The sequence below is a fragment of the Crocodylus porosus genome, unplaced genomic scaffold, assembly GCF_001723895.1.
Source record: "Crocodylus porosus isolate Cpor-Errol unplaced genomic scaffold, CroPor_comp1, whole genome shotgun sequence".
In the NCBI taxonomy this organism is placed as follows: Eukaryota; Metazoa; Chordata; order Crocodylia; family Crocodylidae; genus Crocodylus; species Crocodylus porosus.
The window spans coordinates 86,478,904-86,497,416 of NW_017728906.1; the positions used below are offsets into that span (position 1 = coordinate 86,478,904).

The window sequence follows — 18,513 nt, forward strand, 5'->3', positions numbered from 1 at the left end:
TCCCTATTTCTGGGTTACATACGGTAGATAAAAAGAAACATTTGGTTAGGTCATTAGTTTTGCCTATAGTTCCTGTCAAGTTTCTTTGCCACTGTGGTTTCAGGAAAGGCTTTCACATTACTGAAGACAGAAACATAGAAAAGGTAAGATGAAAAAACAACCAGACAAATACATTCCACAGTAGGATTTTTTACAGATTTATTCAAATATGCCAATCAGTTTAAAAAGATCAGAGTTAAAAACAATAACAACAAACTTTCACACAATTGCATAACTGTTAATTACAATCTCCCCCCCCCTCCAATTCCCAGGAAAATACAACTTTTTTTTCTTAAATATAAACTTAACACATCGTAAGTGCAATACACCCTTGCAAACAATTCTTAAAGGTCTGACTGGTTTTCCCTTAGGCAAGTACCACTGGAGATCTACTGTGGATCAGAGGTGCGAATAATAAATCTCTGTCCATCTTTTAGAGTAATGAGTGCATCCTTTCCAACTGGAAGATTCAGTTTAACAGAACTCTTGGTAATTTTGTCTTCCAACATAACTTGGAGGAGCTGAAAATAAAACATCAAATATTGTAAGTATTGTCACTAAGAAGAGGTTGCATCCAGTCTCTTCTTTCTACTGAACAACATGTCTTTTCTTTTCTCTGTTTCTTCAAACAATGCTGGTTAATGGGTTCCTGCATGTAATTAGTACATGCTGAATTTAATACCTTGCATGTTTAGGGTTGTGTCCCACACTTTTACCATTTAATTTCACCAAGTTAGTCTACACTGAAGTCACAAAAGTTATGGCAGTGTAGCCTGGTGCTCTGTGAATGAGTTAACTTGGCTACCAGAAGCAGCTTAGCAATGGCAGTGTGGGCTAGCATGCAAAGCAGTCTCAATGTACCCCCAATCTAGTCATGTAATGGGACACAGTTAATAGGAACCCCAAGCCAACCTCTAACATGTGATATATAGTTGTACATACTACTCTGTCATATCCCCATTTATTCTCTATTTCTCCAAAATTTCTCTCAGCCCTTTTAGTCTTTCTTTGCCTTGAAGTGCTTCTCAAGGCTGCGATCTTGCCCTCATTGGTATCTGTGCTGCTTCTGCAGTGTTCTTGGGGGTGCTACTCCCCTACCTGCTCCAACTCCGTATGTGCTAACCCAGAAACAAAACCGCCCTGTGGCTGCACCTGCCAAAACTCTTGGGAGGTGTTTCTGGCAGGCCTTCAGCACAGTGTTACCTTCTCATGTCCAGAGCCGGCAAGGCCAGAGTGGGAGGTTGGTAAGCAGGGCATACCTGAATATAGTACTGCCAACACTGCTGATATACCAACTGGAGTCAATTAGAATTGTACCTTGACTTCAGTGTGGCCAGGATTTCACCCTGGGTCTCTAACTGCTTTAATTAACATTTTTTACTGTATCTATAACCTGCTTGATTATAACAAGCACTGAACTGAGAGCACATCACTGGTTTATATGAGGCAGTTAACTGTTTCCTTGTTTCCTCTATCCTCTTCAAAATTAAAGCACTGGGTTTGCTTGTATGCCACTGCTAACCCATTGAGCTATGTACAGTGATACTCAGGTCTGTTCTCCCTGTGATTTGCAGTAGACTGTATGAGATGTGGGCGTAGAATTGGATTAAAAGCTACAGTGCCGGGCTCTGAAGATAAACCCACTGCAGGAGTTCAGTTTAATGGGATTTTAATTTGGTAACAGGTGAACAAAGAGAGGAAGCACAGAGTGAGTATGCTGGGGTATTATAGATGAAGGAACATTGCTCATGCTGTGAGAGAGAAACTGCAAGCTCTGTGATAAGAAATAAAGATCAGCTCCACATTTTCATAGCTGCACTTCAATACATTACAGCACATTCCAAATCCATCTATTTGTGCGGTCAGTTTGTTTTTACCAATTATTTTGCATTTGATTATGTGGCATTTCATCTGCCACATTGCCCATTGACCCACTTTTGCTAAATACTTGTCTCATTTTTTATTTTACCCTAATTTTTCTATTAAAATAAGTATTTTGTTAGGAGATGTTTTACCCCGCTTTCTAAAGGATTGTTATTAACAGTGGTTTTAATTTATTGAAACATGTGCTGTGTCCTTCCCAATTAATTTTAAAAAAGAAAGCAAGAACATGCTCCCTGCACTGAAGAGTGCAGTCTAAATTCAACAAGAAGCAGCAAGTGAAGTCCAGCAACAGATACAGATGGTACAGAAGAGGAAGAATGATGCTGACAATCTAAAAGATGACAGAGCTACTTGGCACAGCACAGACATATATTGACACTGCTGGTTTGGGGGTTTTTATTTATGACTCCTGTTACCATTCCTCCCCCTAACTTCTTAAAGGCTTCAGAGAAGAACAGAGCTTTTTAGCAGTCATTTAGATGAGATGAGGGTGGAGGTGTGACACAGACTTTCTGAGCATAAGAGGCTGCACCAAAATGCTTAAGCAGCCAATTTAGCTTTCCAGCCCCATCACACTTCCCACTTTCAGTTCTCTCTCAGTTCTTAATTTTTCCTTCTACTTTGTACTTCTTGTTTCCCATGCCCCTCCACAAATCCACTCTGCCCTCCATTTTCCTGCCTTCACCCCATCCTCTCCTACCTTCACATACCCGCTAATACTCACTCTGATCCGCCCTGCCCTGCTCCGCTTCTCTCCCCTATGGTAAATAAGTGAACTATAGTTTCTCCTTAGTCTACTGCTTTGTTATTTCCTCCTAATTCTTAAAGATCAGAGAAGTAACATGTAACTGTTACAACACCAGTTCCCAGCCTTTCCAGGCTCACTACCTCACTTCCCAGGTGAGCCCATTTTTAACAACTGAATTTCCGTGTGGTTCACAACCTTACTCCTAAGTGCCGTGATGCCACTGGGGTTGCAAACCTCATCCAGGAAACTATGCTTTATAAAATTCCCTGCTGGTTTGACTTGATTTGCTTGTATCCTTCTAATGTACTTCAAGTGTACTTCTTTCATGAATATCATGCTGGGTGCATCTACACATGCTATTAGCAGAGAGCCATAAACTCTGGTGCACGTGACGCTGGGTTTTATTGCTCATGGGCACCACATTTATACATACGCCCAGGACCGCACCACATTGAGCTGGGTCAGAGCAGCCCTGGCTGGCAGGGAGACTGAGGTGTCAGCCTGCCAGCTCAGGGCTGCTCTGACCCGGCTCAACATGCTGTGGAGGAGCTGACTGGGGCACAAAGGTACTTCAGTGCAAGGCTAGCCAGTAGTCAGCCCTTGCACTATAGTACCCTCATGCCCCAGCCAGCCCCATCAGTATCTACACATGTGTTGCTGCACACTAAAGAACTCCGCTGTAGGACAGTACTTGTATTTACACTGATTTACAAATACTGTCCTAGGGTGGAGTTAATTAGTTTCCTGCAGCCTAATAGGGCTGCACATGTATACTCTGACACTTTACTGTGGAGCTATTTAGGCAGCTCCACAGTAAACATCTTGTGCATGCAGATGCACTTACTGAGTCACACTTTACTTTGGGCTAGGCTAGGTCACGACTCCTGGCAGAGATCTGGGCTTTAACACGAAATAGGGCTTCTGTGGCCTGAGGAGTTCACAAAAAGGCATCCTACTGCAGGAAGCAAAGTACTCCTTAGAACAGAGATAGCACACCCACCGCAACACTCCTTCTGGAGTACAGCTTACTCTCCCAGCTGTGCCAACCTGGCTGTGCAGGAAGGCAGTGGCATGACCTACTTCTTCTCTGCCTTTATATGTGTTGGACAACTGATGGGAGCTGGTTTACACCCCACTTCCCTGGCCCTCTTTCCTCCTTCCATATCCATGTAAGGGCCTAACAGAATTTGACCTTCCATGAATTATTCCACTGGATTCACTGACTAAGTGTAAGGGTGGTACAAACAAGAGTGAGTTCTCTACTGATGAGGTTTGGTGCAAAGAGAAACTAGTTTAAAAAAAAAGCAAAACTGCCAAACAGGCTTGGTAAGGTCCTGACATCTAAACAAAGGGTGTGTGAATCTGTCATTTACTGAGAGCTTTACAAAACCTGGAAATGAAGCTGATGGGAGAAATTCAGATCTGAGGGAATGGGTGTAACTACCCTGCACTCTCTCCCATCAGGTTTGAATGTGGCTTTGTGTAGAAGTGTTACTTACCTAAGGACTGCAGTCCAAGCAGTTAGCAATCCAGACCTTTGCTCTTGGGGAGTGTGAAAGCAGCAAAGACTGAGATCATATTTTTGCCCTCTTGTGGCACAATCATTTGGGCTTATAGTAGAAGGCAACTGCCCTTACCCCACTTTAGTATCCTTTCTGTTCCTGACACTAAGAAAGTGTGTAAGTTGCATAAATTTGGGGAGGTCTAGGATAATAGGAAAGGAAATGTAATGAGGTCCATACTCAGCAACTCATAATATAACATTGGCTGTGAATCTTAGTGCAGTTAACATGAGACTGGCTCCATTAGAAAACTCTGCCCTGAGATTAAAGACATATGTTGTCAGTATAGGAAAGAGGGTGAAAGGCCGCTGAAAAAGCCAAAACATTATTTATATTAACCAGAGATGTTTCATACAGATTCCTACCAACCCTCACCTCTTCCAGTTGGGTTTTAAATTCAAATGTTTAAAAACAATGATATAGTTGATTTTACCTTGTTGCCTGTGGCTGTGTCTACCAGACAGCTCAAGACCTTAAGAATAACACTGCTTAAATTAACATCACTCTGGCTTTGTGTCAGAGTTACATGTGCTGGTTCTGGGACTTCAACTTGAGGCCGTTCAACAGAAAAATCATCCAGCAGGTGGGCAGGTTTGTGAACTACTTGAATAGAAGAACTGTTCTGCTGAATTACTGAGAGACCTTCATCTCCTTCCTCCTCTAAATGGGATTGGAGAATGTGAATAACGTATTCCAAAAGTAGCAAGTTAAACAAATGCCAGGATCCTAGGTGAAAATAAGAACAAAAATCACTGCAATGTCTTTGCTTTTAGAACTTTACATAGGTGCATGTTCTACCCATTCAACCTTTAAAGCAATTGGTTTCACTATATTAGTACTAGGTTGAGTGGATAAGCAACCTAGTTTTCCCTAAATAAGACATGTTATCTTACATGTCTGCTCACCAACATCTAAGCAGAATTTTCACTCAAGTTCAGATCAGATTCTAAGCATAAACAAAAGATTATCCATTCCTCCCCCCTGAATTTACAGGAATGCTTGTTCATCTTCCAGTTCAAATTCTTTTCCAAAATGACCTTCTGCCGCAAGTTTTATCAACAACTTCACAACATCTGTGTTGCTTCTCACACTGAGCAATCATAGAAAACTGGGCTGGAAGAGACCTCAAGAGGTCATCCAGTCCATCCCCCTATTCTGCATCAAGGTTCATCATACCTGAAATGTTCCTGACATTGTATAAGATGTTTGTATAACTTGCTCTTAAAAACTTCCAGATGATGAAGATTCTATAGACTAATTCTGTGGCTAATCTGTTCAAGGTTTTTACTTAATTTATAATTCCAGTAACAATATTTATTGTACCAACCCTCATCAAACAAAAACCCCAGAGGCTACAAGGGGCTGAAAAAGCTAACTGGGAAGAACTTCTTTGCCTTCATTAGACTTTGAATTATGCTTTTGGATTGCAAAGACCAGGCCTTTCTCCTTGTTCTCTTTAGCAGCAGGCATATTAGTGACATTCAACTAGTACTTAATAATTTGCACATGGAAAGAGCACTTTATAGGATCAACAACAGAGGCACATCTTGAATCAATGTGCAGCACACAGAAATTCAATCAGTTTTTAATTAAAAATTCTGACTCTGTTCATATTGAGTCTTCTATTGAATTTGTCTGAGGAGCTGATACCTCCCTTGCTTCTGCTGTTTGTGCTTCTGCACATCCTGAAGTGATGGTGATTGAAGAAAACGGAGATGAGGGAAGTACAGACACCAGATACTGGAGGTAACTAAGAACTACTAAATGTTCTACAGCAAGGGAATATTGAAAGTGGATGTGGTAAGAGGAGCAAATATGGAACAAAATCTAGCAGTATTACTGTATCTTGGAATTAAAAAAAACTGAACGGAGGGGAACTCTATTGAACCTGCACTGGGGGGAAGCAGCACGCAAAAAAGGATGTACAAGTTGATAAATTCTTATAAATCACTGCTGTTAGGGATATAAGCAAGGTAGTTTGTGCAGAACAGGACCTGGGCTGACCTTTTGTGGGGGAACATCTGTGTTGATAGCAGACCAGTGTCTTTGATGCAGGACTTCCTAGTGGATGCCAGGCCATTCTATATGGGGTTTGCAAACCTTCTCCTCCTAGGAGACATTGTGCTAGGAACCATGTACAGTTCACCACATAGAGTTTCCCCTTAGTGGTTTTTCCCTTTGCTTTTATTTCAAGTTATTGTAGCAATTAGTGCTCAGAAAGCAGTTAATAAAATTAAAGCACTAGGAAGTAAGCAGGTTGTTAAATCTGCCATCAGGTCTCATTAATAAAGTACTGAGAAGGTGACAGCTAAAGGAAGCAACATGTATTAGAATTTTGTTACGGATGTAATAGCTCAACATGGAGAAAGGACAGGAAGGAGCTAATAATAGGTCCTAGAAACAGGGGCCATATGAGGCAGGCCAAAGGGCCCAAGCCTGGAAGGACAGCCTTATGCCTAGAGGTGTGTTTTCTGGGGCAAGGTTTGACAGCATACCAGAGGGTTACTTGCACAAATTTACAGCAAATTCAGTTAGTTGCCTAAGAAACTGGTTCTTCAAGGATGTCAAGGCAGTATATATTGCTCTGTAGGATGCTCCTCTTCCCCTTCCCCGACAAGCACTATTGAAATTCAGGAAAGGCAAAGCCTGTCAAGGTTGCCTGAATACAGAACATTAAGAGCTGGGGGCTGATTACCCCAACTGCTTTAGCTCCTTCTGCTCAACCTCAAAGTCTTATTGGACTCCTAGGAGCAGGGGAAGGAGAGTGGGTAGTGATAACATACAGAGCCAACACTATTAGAGAGCTACAGTTACTAAGAAGCAAGAAACTGATAACACAATTTATCAAGGCACCAAGGGACTCCAAGAGAAGAAATTATTTAATTGCCTAGATACCCCCCTGCTAGGGGTCGGGGTAACAAATGAAGGGCACTGGAACTACTTGGGTATAAGCAAAATTTTTACCTGCTTGGTAAAAATTACTGAAACCTACTGGGAAGTCTCATGACTAACACGTTAAGCTGGTTATAACCTGCTTAGGAAAGACTAGGTAGATAAAGTGAGACTAAAGAACTACTGGTTTCCAAGTGACTGACGACTTGGAAGCAACTGTTTTTGAACATTTATAGACCCATAACAGATAGAGCACAATGCGGGGTAGCAGTTTGTGTCTGCTACAAGCCATCAAAACACATGACATGACAGGACTATGGCTTCATCAGCACCTCTATATAGCTAGGGATCTACTTAAATCATACTGAGGCAAAAGAAAAATCATAGGCTGCATATGGCACCATTTTTGCAGTCTTTTTGCAGCAGTCCCACCCCCTGCCACTGATTGGCTGAGGGGCCTTGGTGACTGCACCCCTTGCTGCTGACTGGCCAAGAGGGCTGCCCATCATGTGGCCCTATCCTTTGCTGCTGATTGGCAGAGAGGGGTGGGACCACACAAAAGGCAGTACTTTTGTCCAATCAGCAGCTAGGGTGAGGGAGAGATGGCTGCTATCCTTGCTGCTCCCCTTCATGCAGGCAGGCTGCAAGGCTGGGCCACAGTGGCCCTGAGGACCGCTGGCACCCACCAGGGAGCATTTCATGTTTAGTAAAGTTTTTTTTTCCTGGTGATTCTGTGCCAAAATTGCAGGGATCACCATTTTTGCAGGGTTTGTGGAAACCATTTTTTTTTTTATGGTTTCCACAAAAAATGGAAAATTGTGACTAGGGTAGATGCCTGTATATTGTGTGCAGGGAGGGGAAAAAACCCTGCACTGTTATGGGGAACTTCAACCTGAGTGGCATAAGCTGGAGATCTTATGCTGCTTGCTACTAAAATGTTCTTGGAATTTGCGAACAAACGTAGATGACAAGAAGAGCCTGGATAACTGGGCTGAGTTCATAGAGCCAGGGATGTTAAGGATAATGAAAATCACTTTTTAAAGTATATCAAACAAAACAAAGCTAACAATGTTGTTGCTAGATAGAAATGGAAGATTGTCAATAATAACATAGAAAAGATATTTAGAAAGTTTTCTATATACATTTCTGGACTGTTTTTTAAATTACACATTCATTCCGATAGTAACTAGGAAGGGTATTAAACTGCCACACACACTGTCAATTAGACATTTTTATATCAGCAAGCCTGCATACTTTGCACTCAGTGGTTTTAAAATTGTAAGGTTGTTAACCTGACATTGATCCCAAGCAAAATTAACAACAGGTGTTAATATTTATAATAATAAATAATAATAATTATAATAAACAATATTATAATAATTTATAATAATTAAATATTTAAATAAAATATTTAAAGGGTAATGTAATCAATGCCAATCAATATGATTTATGGGAAAAAGCTATTGACAGTCTAACTTGTATTTTGGGTCTTTTTTTAAGGAGATTAGAAAATGTATTGATAAAGGTAATAGGCTTGATGCAATATATTTAGACTTCCATAAGGCATTTGACTTGGCACTTTGGATTTTGACTAAGAAACCAGAATGATACAAAATCAGTATGATGCATATTAAATGTTATCTCATTGATGATTTTCAGAATGGAACTGTGTATAGGAAGTATCAATTTTGAATAGGTACATTTCCAGTGAGCTTCTACAGGGATCAGTTTTTGGGCCTACAATATTTAATAATTTTAACAGTGACTTGGAAGAAAACATAAAATCATTACTAATGAAGTCTGAAGACAGCATGAAGATTGGGAGAGTGGTAAATAACATAGAAGAAAGGTCACTGATACAGAGTGATATGGATTGCTTTGTAAACTGAGCACAAGCAAACAATGTTTTTCTATATAGTCAAATGTAAGGATTAGAAATAAAGCATATATTTTAATATGAGGGTGACTAACCACTGGAAGAACTTATCAATGACTATGTTGGATTCACTATGATTGGAAATTTTAAAATCAAAACTAAATGTTTACTAGGAGATATGATTTACTTCATGTATACAGGAACAAAGGCTGAGGGCTATATTTAAAGGATGGGGGATTTTGTTCTGGGGAGCAACAACTCTATTATCCTCCTGGCCACATATATCTTCTCTTCTTGGCTGCCCAATGGGCCAGCTACAACAAGGAGGGTGGGGATACTTTTGGCAATGCCTATCCCATGACCTAGTCATTTGGCCATTCTGCTAGGAAGTAGAAGATGTAGCTTCAAAACACATTTAGATGAGAAGGCCTTAGAATCCAGGTCTTCCACTCCTTGAACAAATACCCTAACCACTAATTTATTGGACTAAAAGATAGGAAGGTCTTTGTTTTTCTCCTCTGCCTCCAGTGCCAAACAGTGGCTAATCACTCACAACTAACGTGTTAAGATACGCAGTTATGCATGTATTCAGCAGAGTAGGATTGCCATAGTGTCTACACGGCTAGAGTAGATTCCCTCTGAGTATACTTATAAGGACCAGATCTAAAATTTACGTAAGCATAAAAAATGGCTATTACTCGGCTATATTTGCATGTATCAAGATCATTTGGATGCCTTTAGGCAAAACAGAATTTGGGCCCTGAGGTCCACACTTCAAAAATGATGTTAAAAAACTGTGTATAGTTTAGAGAAGAGCCAGAAGAATGGTTATAGGACTAACAGATATACCTCACAATAAGCAACTCAAGGAATTTAATCTGTTTAATTTATCAAAGGGGATGTTAAGGGATGATTTGATCACAATATATAAGTAGCAGCATCAAGAATATAAATTTCATAATAGAGGGATTTTGAGTCCATCAGGTACATCAAAATCCAATGGCTGGATATTGAAATTACATAATTTTTTATTAGAAATGAAGACTGAATCTTGGAGTCCAAGGCTCACCCTCTCTTCAGGATATGCTTGGGCAGGCTTCAGGGGGTACTCCAATAGACTGTGTGAAGCTGAGGATCCCAAGCAAGTGACAGGAAAGAGAAACCTATGATGTGTATAAAGCTAAGTAAGGACAATCAAAGAGCCTGAGGCTGAATCAATTCAATCTTTGCCGGTTAGTTTAAGCTGTGCAGATTGAACTGATGAGCAAGTGAACAGACATTAACCTTTGATTCTGGCAACACAGCCACATGCCTGCAGTGGCCACAGCCAGAAAATATGGGGTGCTAGAGCATGCCTCCCTGCTGAGCTGGAACAGACAGCTTGGGCTGAGGCTAGCTCACTCACCCTACAAGAGGGAGCTTGCAGGGGAGGTGCAAACGTGCTGAGGTACTGTGAGTTAACTTGACTCTGGAGGGGATCTGAGACACAAGTTCAATAAACCAATTTAACCTAAATCAGTTAAGTCTAATACTGCATCTGTCCAGGTTTATCTTAAACTGTTTTGGGCCATTTAAAGCTGATTATGTGCACTGAACTTCTGTTGTGTTACCAATTTGAACCAGTTGCTGATCATTTATACTGGTCTATGTGTAATTTCTGTCCCTAGCTGAAAAGATAGGGCCATCTTGAGGCTAAAGAGACAGTGTCAACAAGAGCTTGGAAGAACTTGGGCATGACTACACATTCATTACTGCACCTTTGCTACTATGCATTAAGTTTAGTACTTCTAATATTATATAAAGATGCATCAGCCCATGCTAATGCACAGCAGCAAAGGTGAGTACTTTTTTGTGATGCTTAATGTGCAGTAGACTAATTCTATTGTGCATTAGCATTGTTTTTGCCATGACACACTAATTCACATAGTCCCCACCTTGGTAGCAGGCAGCTACCAGGGGTAGGGAACAATCTCCTGCACCCTGGTAGATAGCTGACCGGGAGCAGATTTGCTCCTGGTCAGGCGTCTACATGAGCACTACTGTGCAGTTACTAATCAAAAGTAAATTTGCTACTTGAATATAGCAAATTTACTCAAAATTAACAAGGTTTACCACATAGTAATTGTGCACATGCTTACCGCACAGTAAACTAAGCTACTGCACAGTTAAGCATCTCATGTAGACACACCCACTATCAAGCCATAGCCTTAAACCCAGAGCCTTCACCTGCCAAGATCAGTCACTCACTCCAGTCTACCACTTCTCTAACTGACCAGCTAAACTAAACAAAGCTGGCCAGAAACCTCCATCCGAGTCAGCCACCTGCCCCCTCCCTGGGACTGGAGTGGCCAGCCAGGGTCAGCTGACCCTTCACTCTCTCCCATATAAATCCCTGACCTGGAAAAAGAAGTGTCTGGGTAACAGCTTACTTCTTATTTAAGCTGTCTTGCTGTTCCTTATGGCTTGTGCCTGTTCTTGATCTACTGGCTACCTGACTTGGTTTACCTTTTGACTCTAGGCTCTGCCTGATCTTTCGGTGCCCTAATTCAGCTTAACCCTATTCTCTGCCTGATCTCCTACTCAACCTGGCTTGCCCTCAGATTCTGTGTTCTGCTTGGCCTTTTGGCTTCTTGACTTGGTTTGTTCCTGGACCCAGTTCTTGGACTGACTTCCTGACTTTTTGATCTAGCCTGTACCTGGATTCTGCTCACTGCTCCAGATCCTGGTTGGCCCTTTGAAACCTGAGTGACCCCCAAACCTGGCTGCCAGTGACCCAACAGGACACCTACATCCATTAAAGCATGGAGTTCTGACTTACCAAAACTGTCCATGTGTGAGAGTGTCATAGCCTTGCTTACTGCAGTTAAGAGAAAGTTCCATCCCAGCTGGAATTTAGCTGCTAGTTGTTTAAACTCTTCTTTACTCTTGCTTGGCTGTAAACAGAAGTTATCCTGATTGATGACTAGATCAAAAAAAGAAGCACTGAACACTTAATGTGTACACATTTGTACACATAAATATAAATGGTATAAGCAGTTTGTGTTCCTCTGACAAGGCACTGCAAGTGTTATTACTTAAAAATACAGGAACAAACAGGAAGTAATTAACTAAAAGGAAGTTCAGCTTTTCTTGCTCCTTCCTTTTGAGGGAGAAAAAATAGGTAAATAACTGCAACAACATAAACCCAAACAATTAAATTACCAGGTTTAGCCCAACTAGCTGAAAGCAGCAGAAGCAGCAGCAGCGCTTAGCTGCTAATAATTCTGACCCACTAATGGAGCAGAAATGGAAAAACTGGGGAGGCAAGGAAAGAAATATGTGTAGCATGAAGATAGTTGCATCCATTTGCACAGGCAGGGACAGAATAATACTAATAATCTTCCTACCAGCTGCTCAGATTTCAGGACCCAACAGTTACCTTGTGACATTGTTTTTTCAGTTTGATCTGCCTTTTTCTATATGATGTAGCTTATGAAGGAAGATTTTATATGTAGGATATCACTGGGAAGTCAGACCAAATACTTGAGTTCCCTGTGTGTATATATAGAATGCATGCACAGATGGAATTTCTGTCTGCCAATTATCTTCTTCCTTTTACATAATCTATTTATGTAAATGTGACAGTCTTGCCTGCTTATTGGTATGCTATACCACTGCTGCAGACTACTGACAAGCAATATGACAATTGTTTTTACTGCAATATGAAAGGCAAAGTAATGGTAAGTAATATGATAAGTTCTTCTGCTTTGAAATAATAATGTTAATTATGTACCTGAATGACAAAAGTCCGAAGATTGGCAGATACAGAGTTCAAGAAAACTCCAATATCTGTAGACGCGTCCAGCAAAGAAATCAAATTATTCAAGCCTATAAAACATAAAAGGAATATGCGTTGCTTGCATCATTTTGTTTACCCTTTCCTGTTTAACAGTGATGTATAAATACCTTAAGGCAGGGGTGGGCAATTATTTCAGGCGGAGGGCCGCTTACTGAGTTTTGGCAAGCCATTGAGGGCCACATGACAGGCAGTCGAGGCAGATAAATATGAATTTTCTAAATGTTTTAGGGCCCCTGCGGGCTACATTTTTACCCACCCCTGCTTTAAGACCACTATTCATAGCATATATCAACACATTCTGGGTCAAACTGTGCCACCCCTGATACAATTGTGTAGCACTTTACAGAATCAGTCCCTTTCTATTTTTGTTTATATCCATTCCTATTACTGAAGTTTTGGTTACTCACCAGGACTAGGATGACAAATTCTATTTCCCTAAAAACAGAGGTCCTGGATTTAATTATAAACATTATCAGGGTGGGTGGGGGGTGTTTCTTTTGAGATTTTGTGCGATTCACAAAACTATTTGTTTACCTGCAGAGGTAGAGAAAACTGATTTTAAATGAAAATAGGAAACTAAAGAAAGTTTTTTGACCAATCAAAAAGGTAGACACCACTGTCCAAAGTCAGTGCAAATATGTTACTGTGAAATGAATTAAAAAACTAACATACCAGATTAAATTACTACACTTGGATCTACACAAAAGACAATTTTACTGTGGATTTTCAATAGTATAACTGAGAGCAGAATTTGTCCCAGAGATTTTTTTCTTCCAGAAGCTAAAAGCACAGTGCTGGCCAGATCAAGACACCACCACAAAAGACAGGTAACACAATAAATCTACTTCTACAAAATTAGACAATCACTAATGGATAGCTTCAAAGTAATACATATTTTGCACTTTCCAGGTAGCAAGGCTTGTTTGGTAACTATATAGCTGGGAGAGAATTTAGCTATGTTGTGCTCAAAAACTTGTCTAACATCTTTCCCAAAGTTCGTCCAATAAAAGATGTTAACAAGCAAACTTCACTTCTTACATATTCCCTGGGCCATTATAGCTACAACACTCTGGCGCTTCGATTTTCAAACCATTATATAACCCTTATCCAATTAAGATAACATTTCTGGGAATGAGATAAATTATTTTTCCCATAGGAAAAATAGTCTCAGTAGAGGTTCTGAGGGACCCTTTGTCATACAGCATGTCACTGGTAGAACCAGGAATAAAAGTCAAGACTCTTTCTGTCAGTCTCATGTTCAGTTCAGTAGATCAAGTTGCCTGCCTCTCTAATAATTTCAACGGCAGATTATTAATCTAAGAATGTTTGCCATTCTAGTCCTATCATTATTCATTAAAATTGCAAATGCATTACATCATTGCTTCTTATAATAAACCCTGTACCTTTTGCTGTACAAATCAATCTAGGTTTTCCATGCCAAAATGTAGTGGAAAGGTACTGATTCTGCAATGTTAATAATCTGTCCTATTCACCAAGCACTATCTAAATCAGGCCACTTGCAATAAATTTTATGTGCTTCAGTTACTAACACAAGAAAATGTCCTAAGCCCCCACAACCCTCCATACTTGTCTCTGCTAAAGACAACAGTAAAAAAAATAGATATTCCTATATGTCAACCTTGTGCTCAAGGCACATCATTTTGATGGCATAAAAAGTTGCTGCTGCCATAGAAAGCAGCACAACAGAACTAGAACTGAAACCTTGTCATTCTTATACTTCAGTGCTTGTAGAGTAACGCTCCATGTTTCAATCTCAATTTTATTGGACCTTTTCCAATAGTGTTACAGCAAGATTATGCTTCCTGTTAGGGCAGATTCATGAATAAACAGAGAAGATATGGTAAAGCTTTAATTGCATGTCAACTACAAGTTTCAATTAATGGAAAAGAGATACAAAACATTACATTTGAGCTCCAAGTCTCTTTCCATTCCATCTACATGCTTAAACTTCTTTTGCAAGGTGTTTCCAGGAATGTCCAGTATTTCCTGACTGAGGACAGCATTCAAGTCTGATTTTAAAGCACTGACTCTGCTGTTGTTGTTCAAGACTATTCTCATTGTCTATAGATAATAAGAAAAGAGTTCATGTCTTTCATTTTTAAGACCTCAGTCTCTGCCATAAAAGTATCCTTATTTAATAAGTTAGAATATGGAGTTTAATGATATTATTCAACCAATATATCCAGAGCCTAAATGACCATTAATGATCTAGTTAGGAACCTACAGATTGTGTATTCAGCAATACAGATGTACTTCTCATGTTATAATCTTGAGCATGGTGAGGCAGGCAATGTTGACAAGTAAAAAAAAAGGCAGATCAATACCCTTACCTGCTGCTCTTATGTCAAAGAAGATACTTACATCCAAAGAATTAAAAGGCATATCAAAACTAATGCTTCCTCAATACCTTTGGCTCAATTCCAGATGTGTAAATCTTAATTACATTTAAAAGCAGCTTTTCATTTCTGCTCAGAAAAAAAAGCAAAAAGAAAAAACCTAACACCCCAAAGCTTTAACAGCTGAAATATTAAGCTGGTTGAATTATTAACAAAAAATAGCAATAGTTGAGAATGTGCCCCATTTCTCAGTGTCAGTGACTGTATTTTCTATTGATAGGTATTCACCAACTAGCTCTGCAATTTTCAACCTATAGTTTATGAATTGTCTATTTGTTTTTTGTGACTGGTCACCTACACCACATGACATTGTTTTGGATTGCTGACCAAAACTTTTTTCAAGGGTAGAATAGTAAAATGCATAATTAATAACACTCCACAAAGTGGACTCCTAGGTGAATAACTACTTGTGTCAAAATTCAGTAAACTTTCAGGATTCGCAAACATTTTTGCAAAGGCCCAGCAATCATCTGGATACTCATGAACACTACATAATATGACCCTACAAGCAGAACTGGACAGCAGCTAGCCCATTTCTTTTCATGTATCTTTCCAAACCTGATGGTTTGTTTCTGGATTTTTTTGGGGGGTGGAAGGGAGTTATTATTCAACCAATTCTACTACACTATCAATAACATTCCACTTCACATGCATTCCAGTTTATTGCAACAACCAGTTATGGGCAGAATTACAGGCTACGTTTTTCCTCTCCCTGTTCCATCTGGAGTTTCCAGACTCACAACCCCCACCTTCCAAACAAAAAATCCCAGAATGCAAGCATCTGAATTACAAATCAGGCCTCCTTTTTTCTATCATCAGGAAATAAGAAGACCCCAAATTTCTGATAGCTGCTGATAAAAGCAAGAGAATGTGACCATGAACATCAATGAGGAAATGTGAGTTGTGCCACCTTCACATTGCTGATGGCCCCATCATACTTTTTTATTACTTTAGATCAGTAGTTCTTTAGCTTTTCTAGGTAGTAGCCCGCTTTTAAATTTGTTATGAACTCCTAGGATTTTGTGAGATCAGTTATAAAAGAATGACACTTTATGTCAATGCAACCACAGTGCGAATGTCTAGAGGGTACACAAGCGAAAGGTTTAGGAAAGCAGAAGATAGAGTAGGGGAAGTGTAAATGGAGAAAAAGACCAAAAAAACCCCCAAAAGAACACTACAATATCTTAGGTTATTACTTAAGTTGAAACTGTCTTCATTTGTGTCTTTTTCTCCAACAACCTAATGCCATTTGAAGGACACTGCTTTAGATCCACCTGATGCGGATCCACCTTGTGCACCTGAAAGCTAACGGTGACAACCCACATATAATGCTTATAGAGTGGAGGAAGCAACCAGGAAAACTGGCAGAAGTTATACCCACACTTCCCACTCAAAGGGTATTCCCACCTTATTACTTCTGGATGTCTAGATAGAAACAGATGCCAAGTGTGCTTTATCCACATGTGGTGGGTAGATAACATCTTCCTTTCCAATGCTGACCTGGCCATAATTATCCATGCTTCCTCACCAGGTGGCTAGATTGCTGCCAAGCATGCTACAAGTGGGGGTTATACTTATATCATTCACAAACAGCAGTGACACAGTCATTACCAGGTGCTTCTCACTTGGAAGACAGTGACAGATGGAGGCTGCCAATTTATCTCCAGGTAAAATTCAACGTATGCCTGGACTACAGGGTGAATTTGTTACCAGGGTTTTCAAAGGATTTATTTTTAAAACACTTATTATATATATCACTTGTTAAAATATATATTTTTAAATATATGAGAGACTTGATTCTCTGGTAGTTTAAGGAGGTCTTATGGTGGGTGTAAATATAATTTAGTCAGGTGAGCTGTAGATATTTCCCTGCTATAAATAAAAATTAGATCTGAAATGTCTGGTTTGTGAGTACACAGTATGGTGCCCCAGAATCTCCAGTTTTCAAAGTTCACTTTGTGCTGCAGAGATGGTGCAAAGTGAACCTAAGAATCTAAAGCCAGATACTGCCAATGAAGATCTCCTGCACCAGAAGAATTTTACTCTGTATGAAGCCCAGTGACACAAACTAAACCTGACTCCCTAATAGCTTTAATATGCATTAGTAGTGGGCAATGGAGAATCAGAAAGTTGCAGCCGGCTCCCTAACAACAGAGCTCAAGTACAGTGAAGAAAGATGAGTTAAAACAAATGAATTTGAATCAGTGTGAATTGTAGGCACTTGGGATTCTTGCAGGTCATGCTCTAGGTGTATGCAAGGCACAATACTGAAGAATATGCATGGGCCTGTTCTTCTGATGTAATCAGCACCCTTAAGAACTACTGCAGTCACTGGGAGGTAAGCATTCTTAGCACCTCAGGAACAAACCTTGTAGGTGTAGGAGGAAGACATTTTGGGTTGGAGGATTAAAAGAAGAGCTTCTTGCTGGAGTTTCTGGTTATTTTATGTAGGAAGAATAACACTATAGGACAAGAAGGGGCAGGAGACACATACTGTCACAGATCTCCTATTTTGTGTTTCAGGCCCTCTCCCTGCATGCAAAACCCCAAATAACCCTAAAGAAGGAAGCTCAGTGATGGTTAACTTGCAGAGATTTCCTTAGAATGTCCTGTCAAATGAGGGAGGGTGGCACTAATCAGTGGAAATGGCTTAAGGCTTGGTGCCACCCCTGGCATACCCCCAGGATCCATGTAGAGCAGAGGTGGGCAAAATGGCTGATCTGCCTTGTACCCAGACTCCATTTCCCAGCAGCCCCTGCCTGCATGGCTGGGGCTGGTCTCCAGGGAGACCCCAGCCACAGCTACTGCTGTGAAAGCTCAAGGCTGGGGTTGCCATGGAACCAGTCTCAGCCCTGCTGGCAGGGCATGAGGCATAGCAGAGCAGGTTGCTGCTCTAGAGCAGCTGGGGCCTTGCGATGGGGGGCAGCTTGCTCTGGAGCCAGGGCAGAGTCATAATCTGTAGCCTGCATGCTCCAGGCAGGGGTGCGCAAGGAGGGGATCATGGCTCTACCCCTGCTTCAGACCAGGCTGTCACCTCTGCAAGGAGCTGGGGCACAGCCACAATCCCCTGCTTGCATACCTCTGCCCAGAGCATGCAGGCTATAAATCATGGCCAGATGAGGATTTAGGGGTACTGGGGCCCTGGCCAAACACAAAATTGGAGGCCCCCTTATAGGTGGCCAAGGAGGGGGTTAACAGGGCTTAGCCCCCCCAAATGTGGGGCAAAGGTAGGACCACAAGGCAGTTTGGCCATGGGC

The 18,513-nt window shown here is 40.7% G+C and overlaps 1 protein-coding gene and 1 long non-coding RNA gene across 5 annotated transcripts in view; one reads left to right on the forward strand and one right to left on the reverse strand.

The window, feature by feature from the left end:
• Nucleotides 1-173: 173 nt before the first annotated feature.
• RFX8 (RFX family member 8, lacking RFX DNA binding domain) overlaps nt 174-18,513 on the reverse strand; it is a 48,776-nt gene continuing 30,436 nt past the window's right edge. For 3 of the 4 annotated variants that reach the window (XM_019529542.1, XM_019529541.1, XM_019529539.1), the window contains 5 exons: nt 14,765-14,921; nt 12,774-12,868; nt 11,820-11,934; nt 4,667-4,959; nt 174-560 (listed from right to left, as the gene is read on the reverse strand). In XM_019529542.1, the coding sequence (XP_019385087.1) occupies nt 429-560; nt 4,667-4,959; nt 11,820-11,934; nt 12,774-12,868; nt 14,765-14,921 (792 nt within the window). In that variant the 3' untranslated portion in view covers nt 174-428. The remainder of the gene's footprint in view (nt 561-4,666; nt 4,960-11,819; nt 11,935-12,773; nt 12,869-14,764; nt 14,922-18,513) is intronic. The other variant, XM_019529540.1, reaches the window with a different exon arrangement.
• On the forward strand, nt 13,047-17,156 carry LOC109306224. The gene is made up of 2 exons (XR_002099895.1): nt 13,047-13,666; nt 16,076-17,156. It is a non-coding gene; the product is annotated as an uncharacterized LOC109306224 (long non-coding RNA).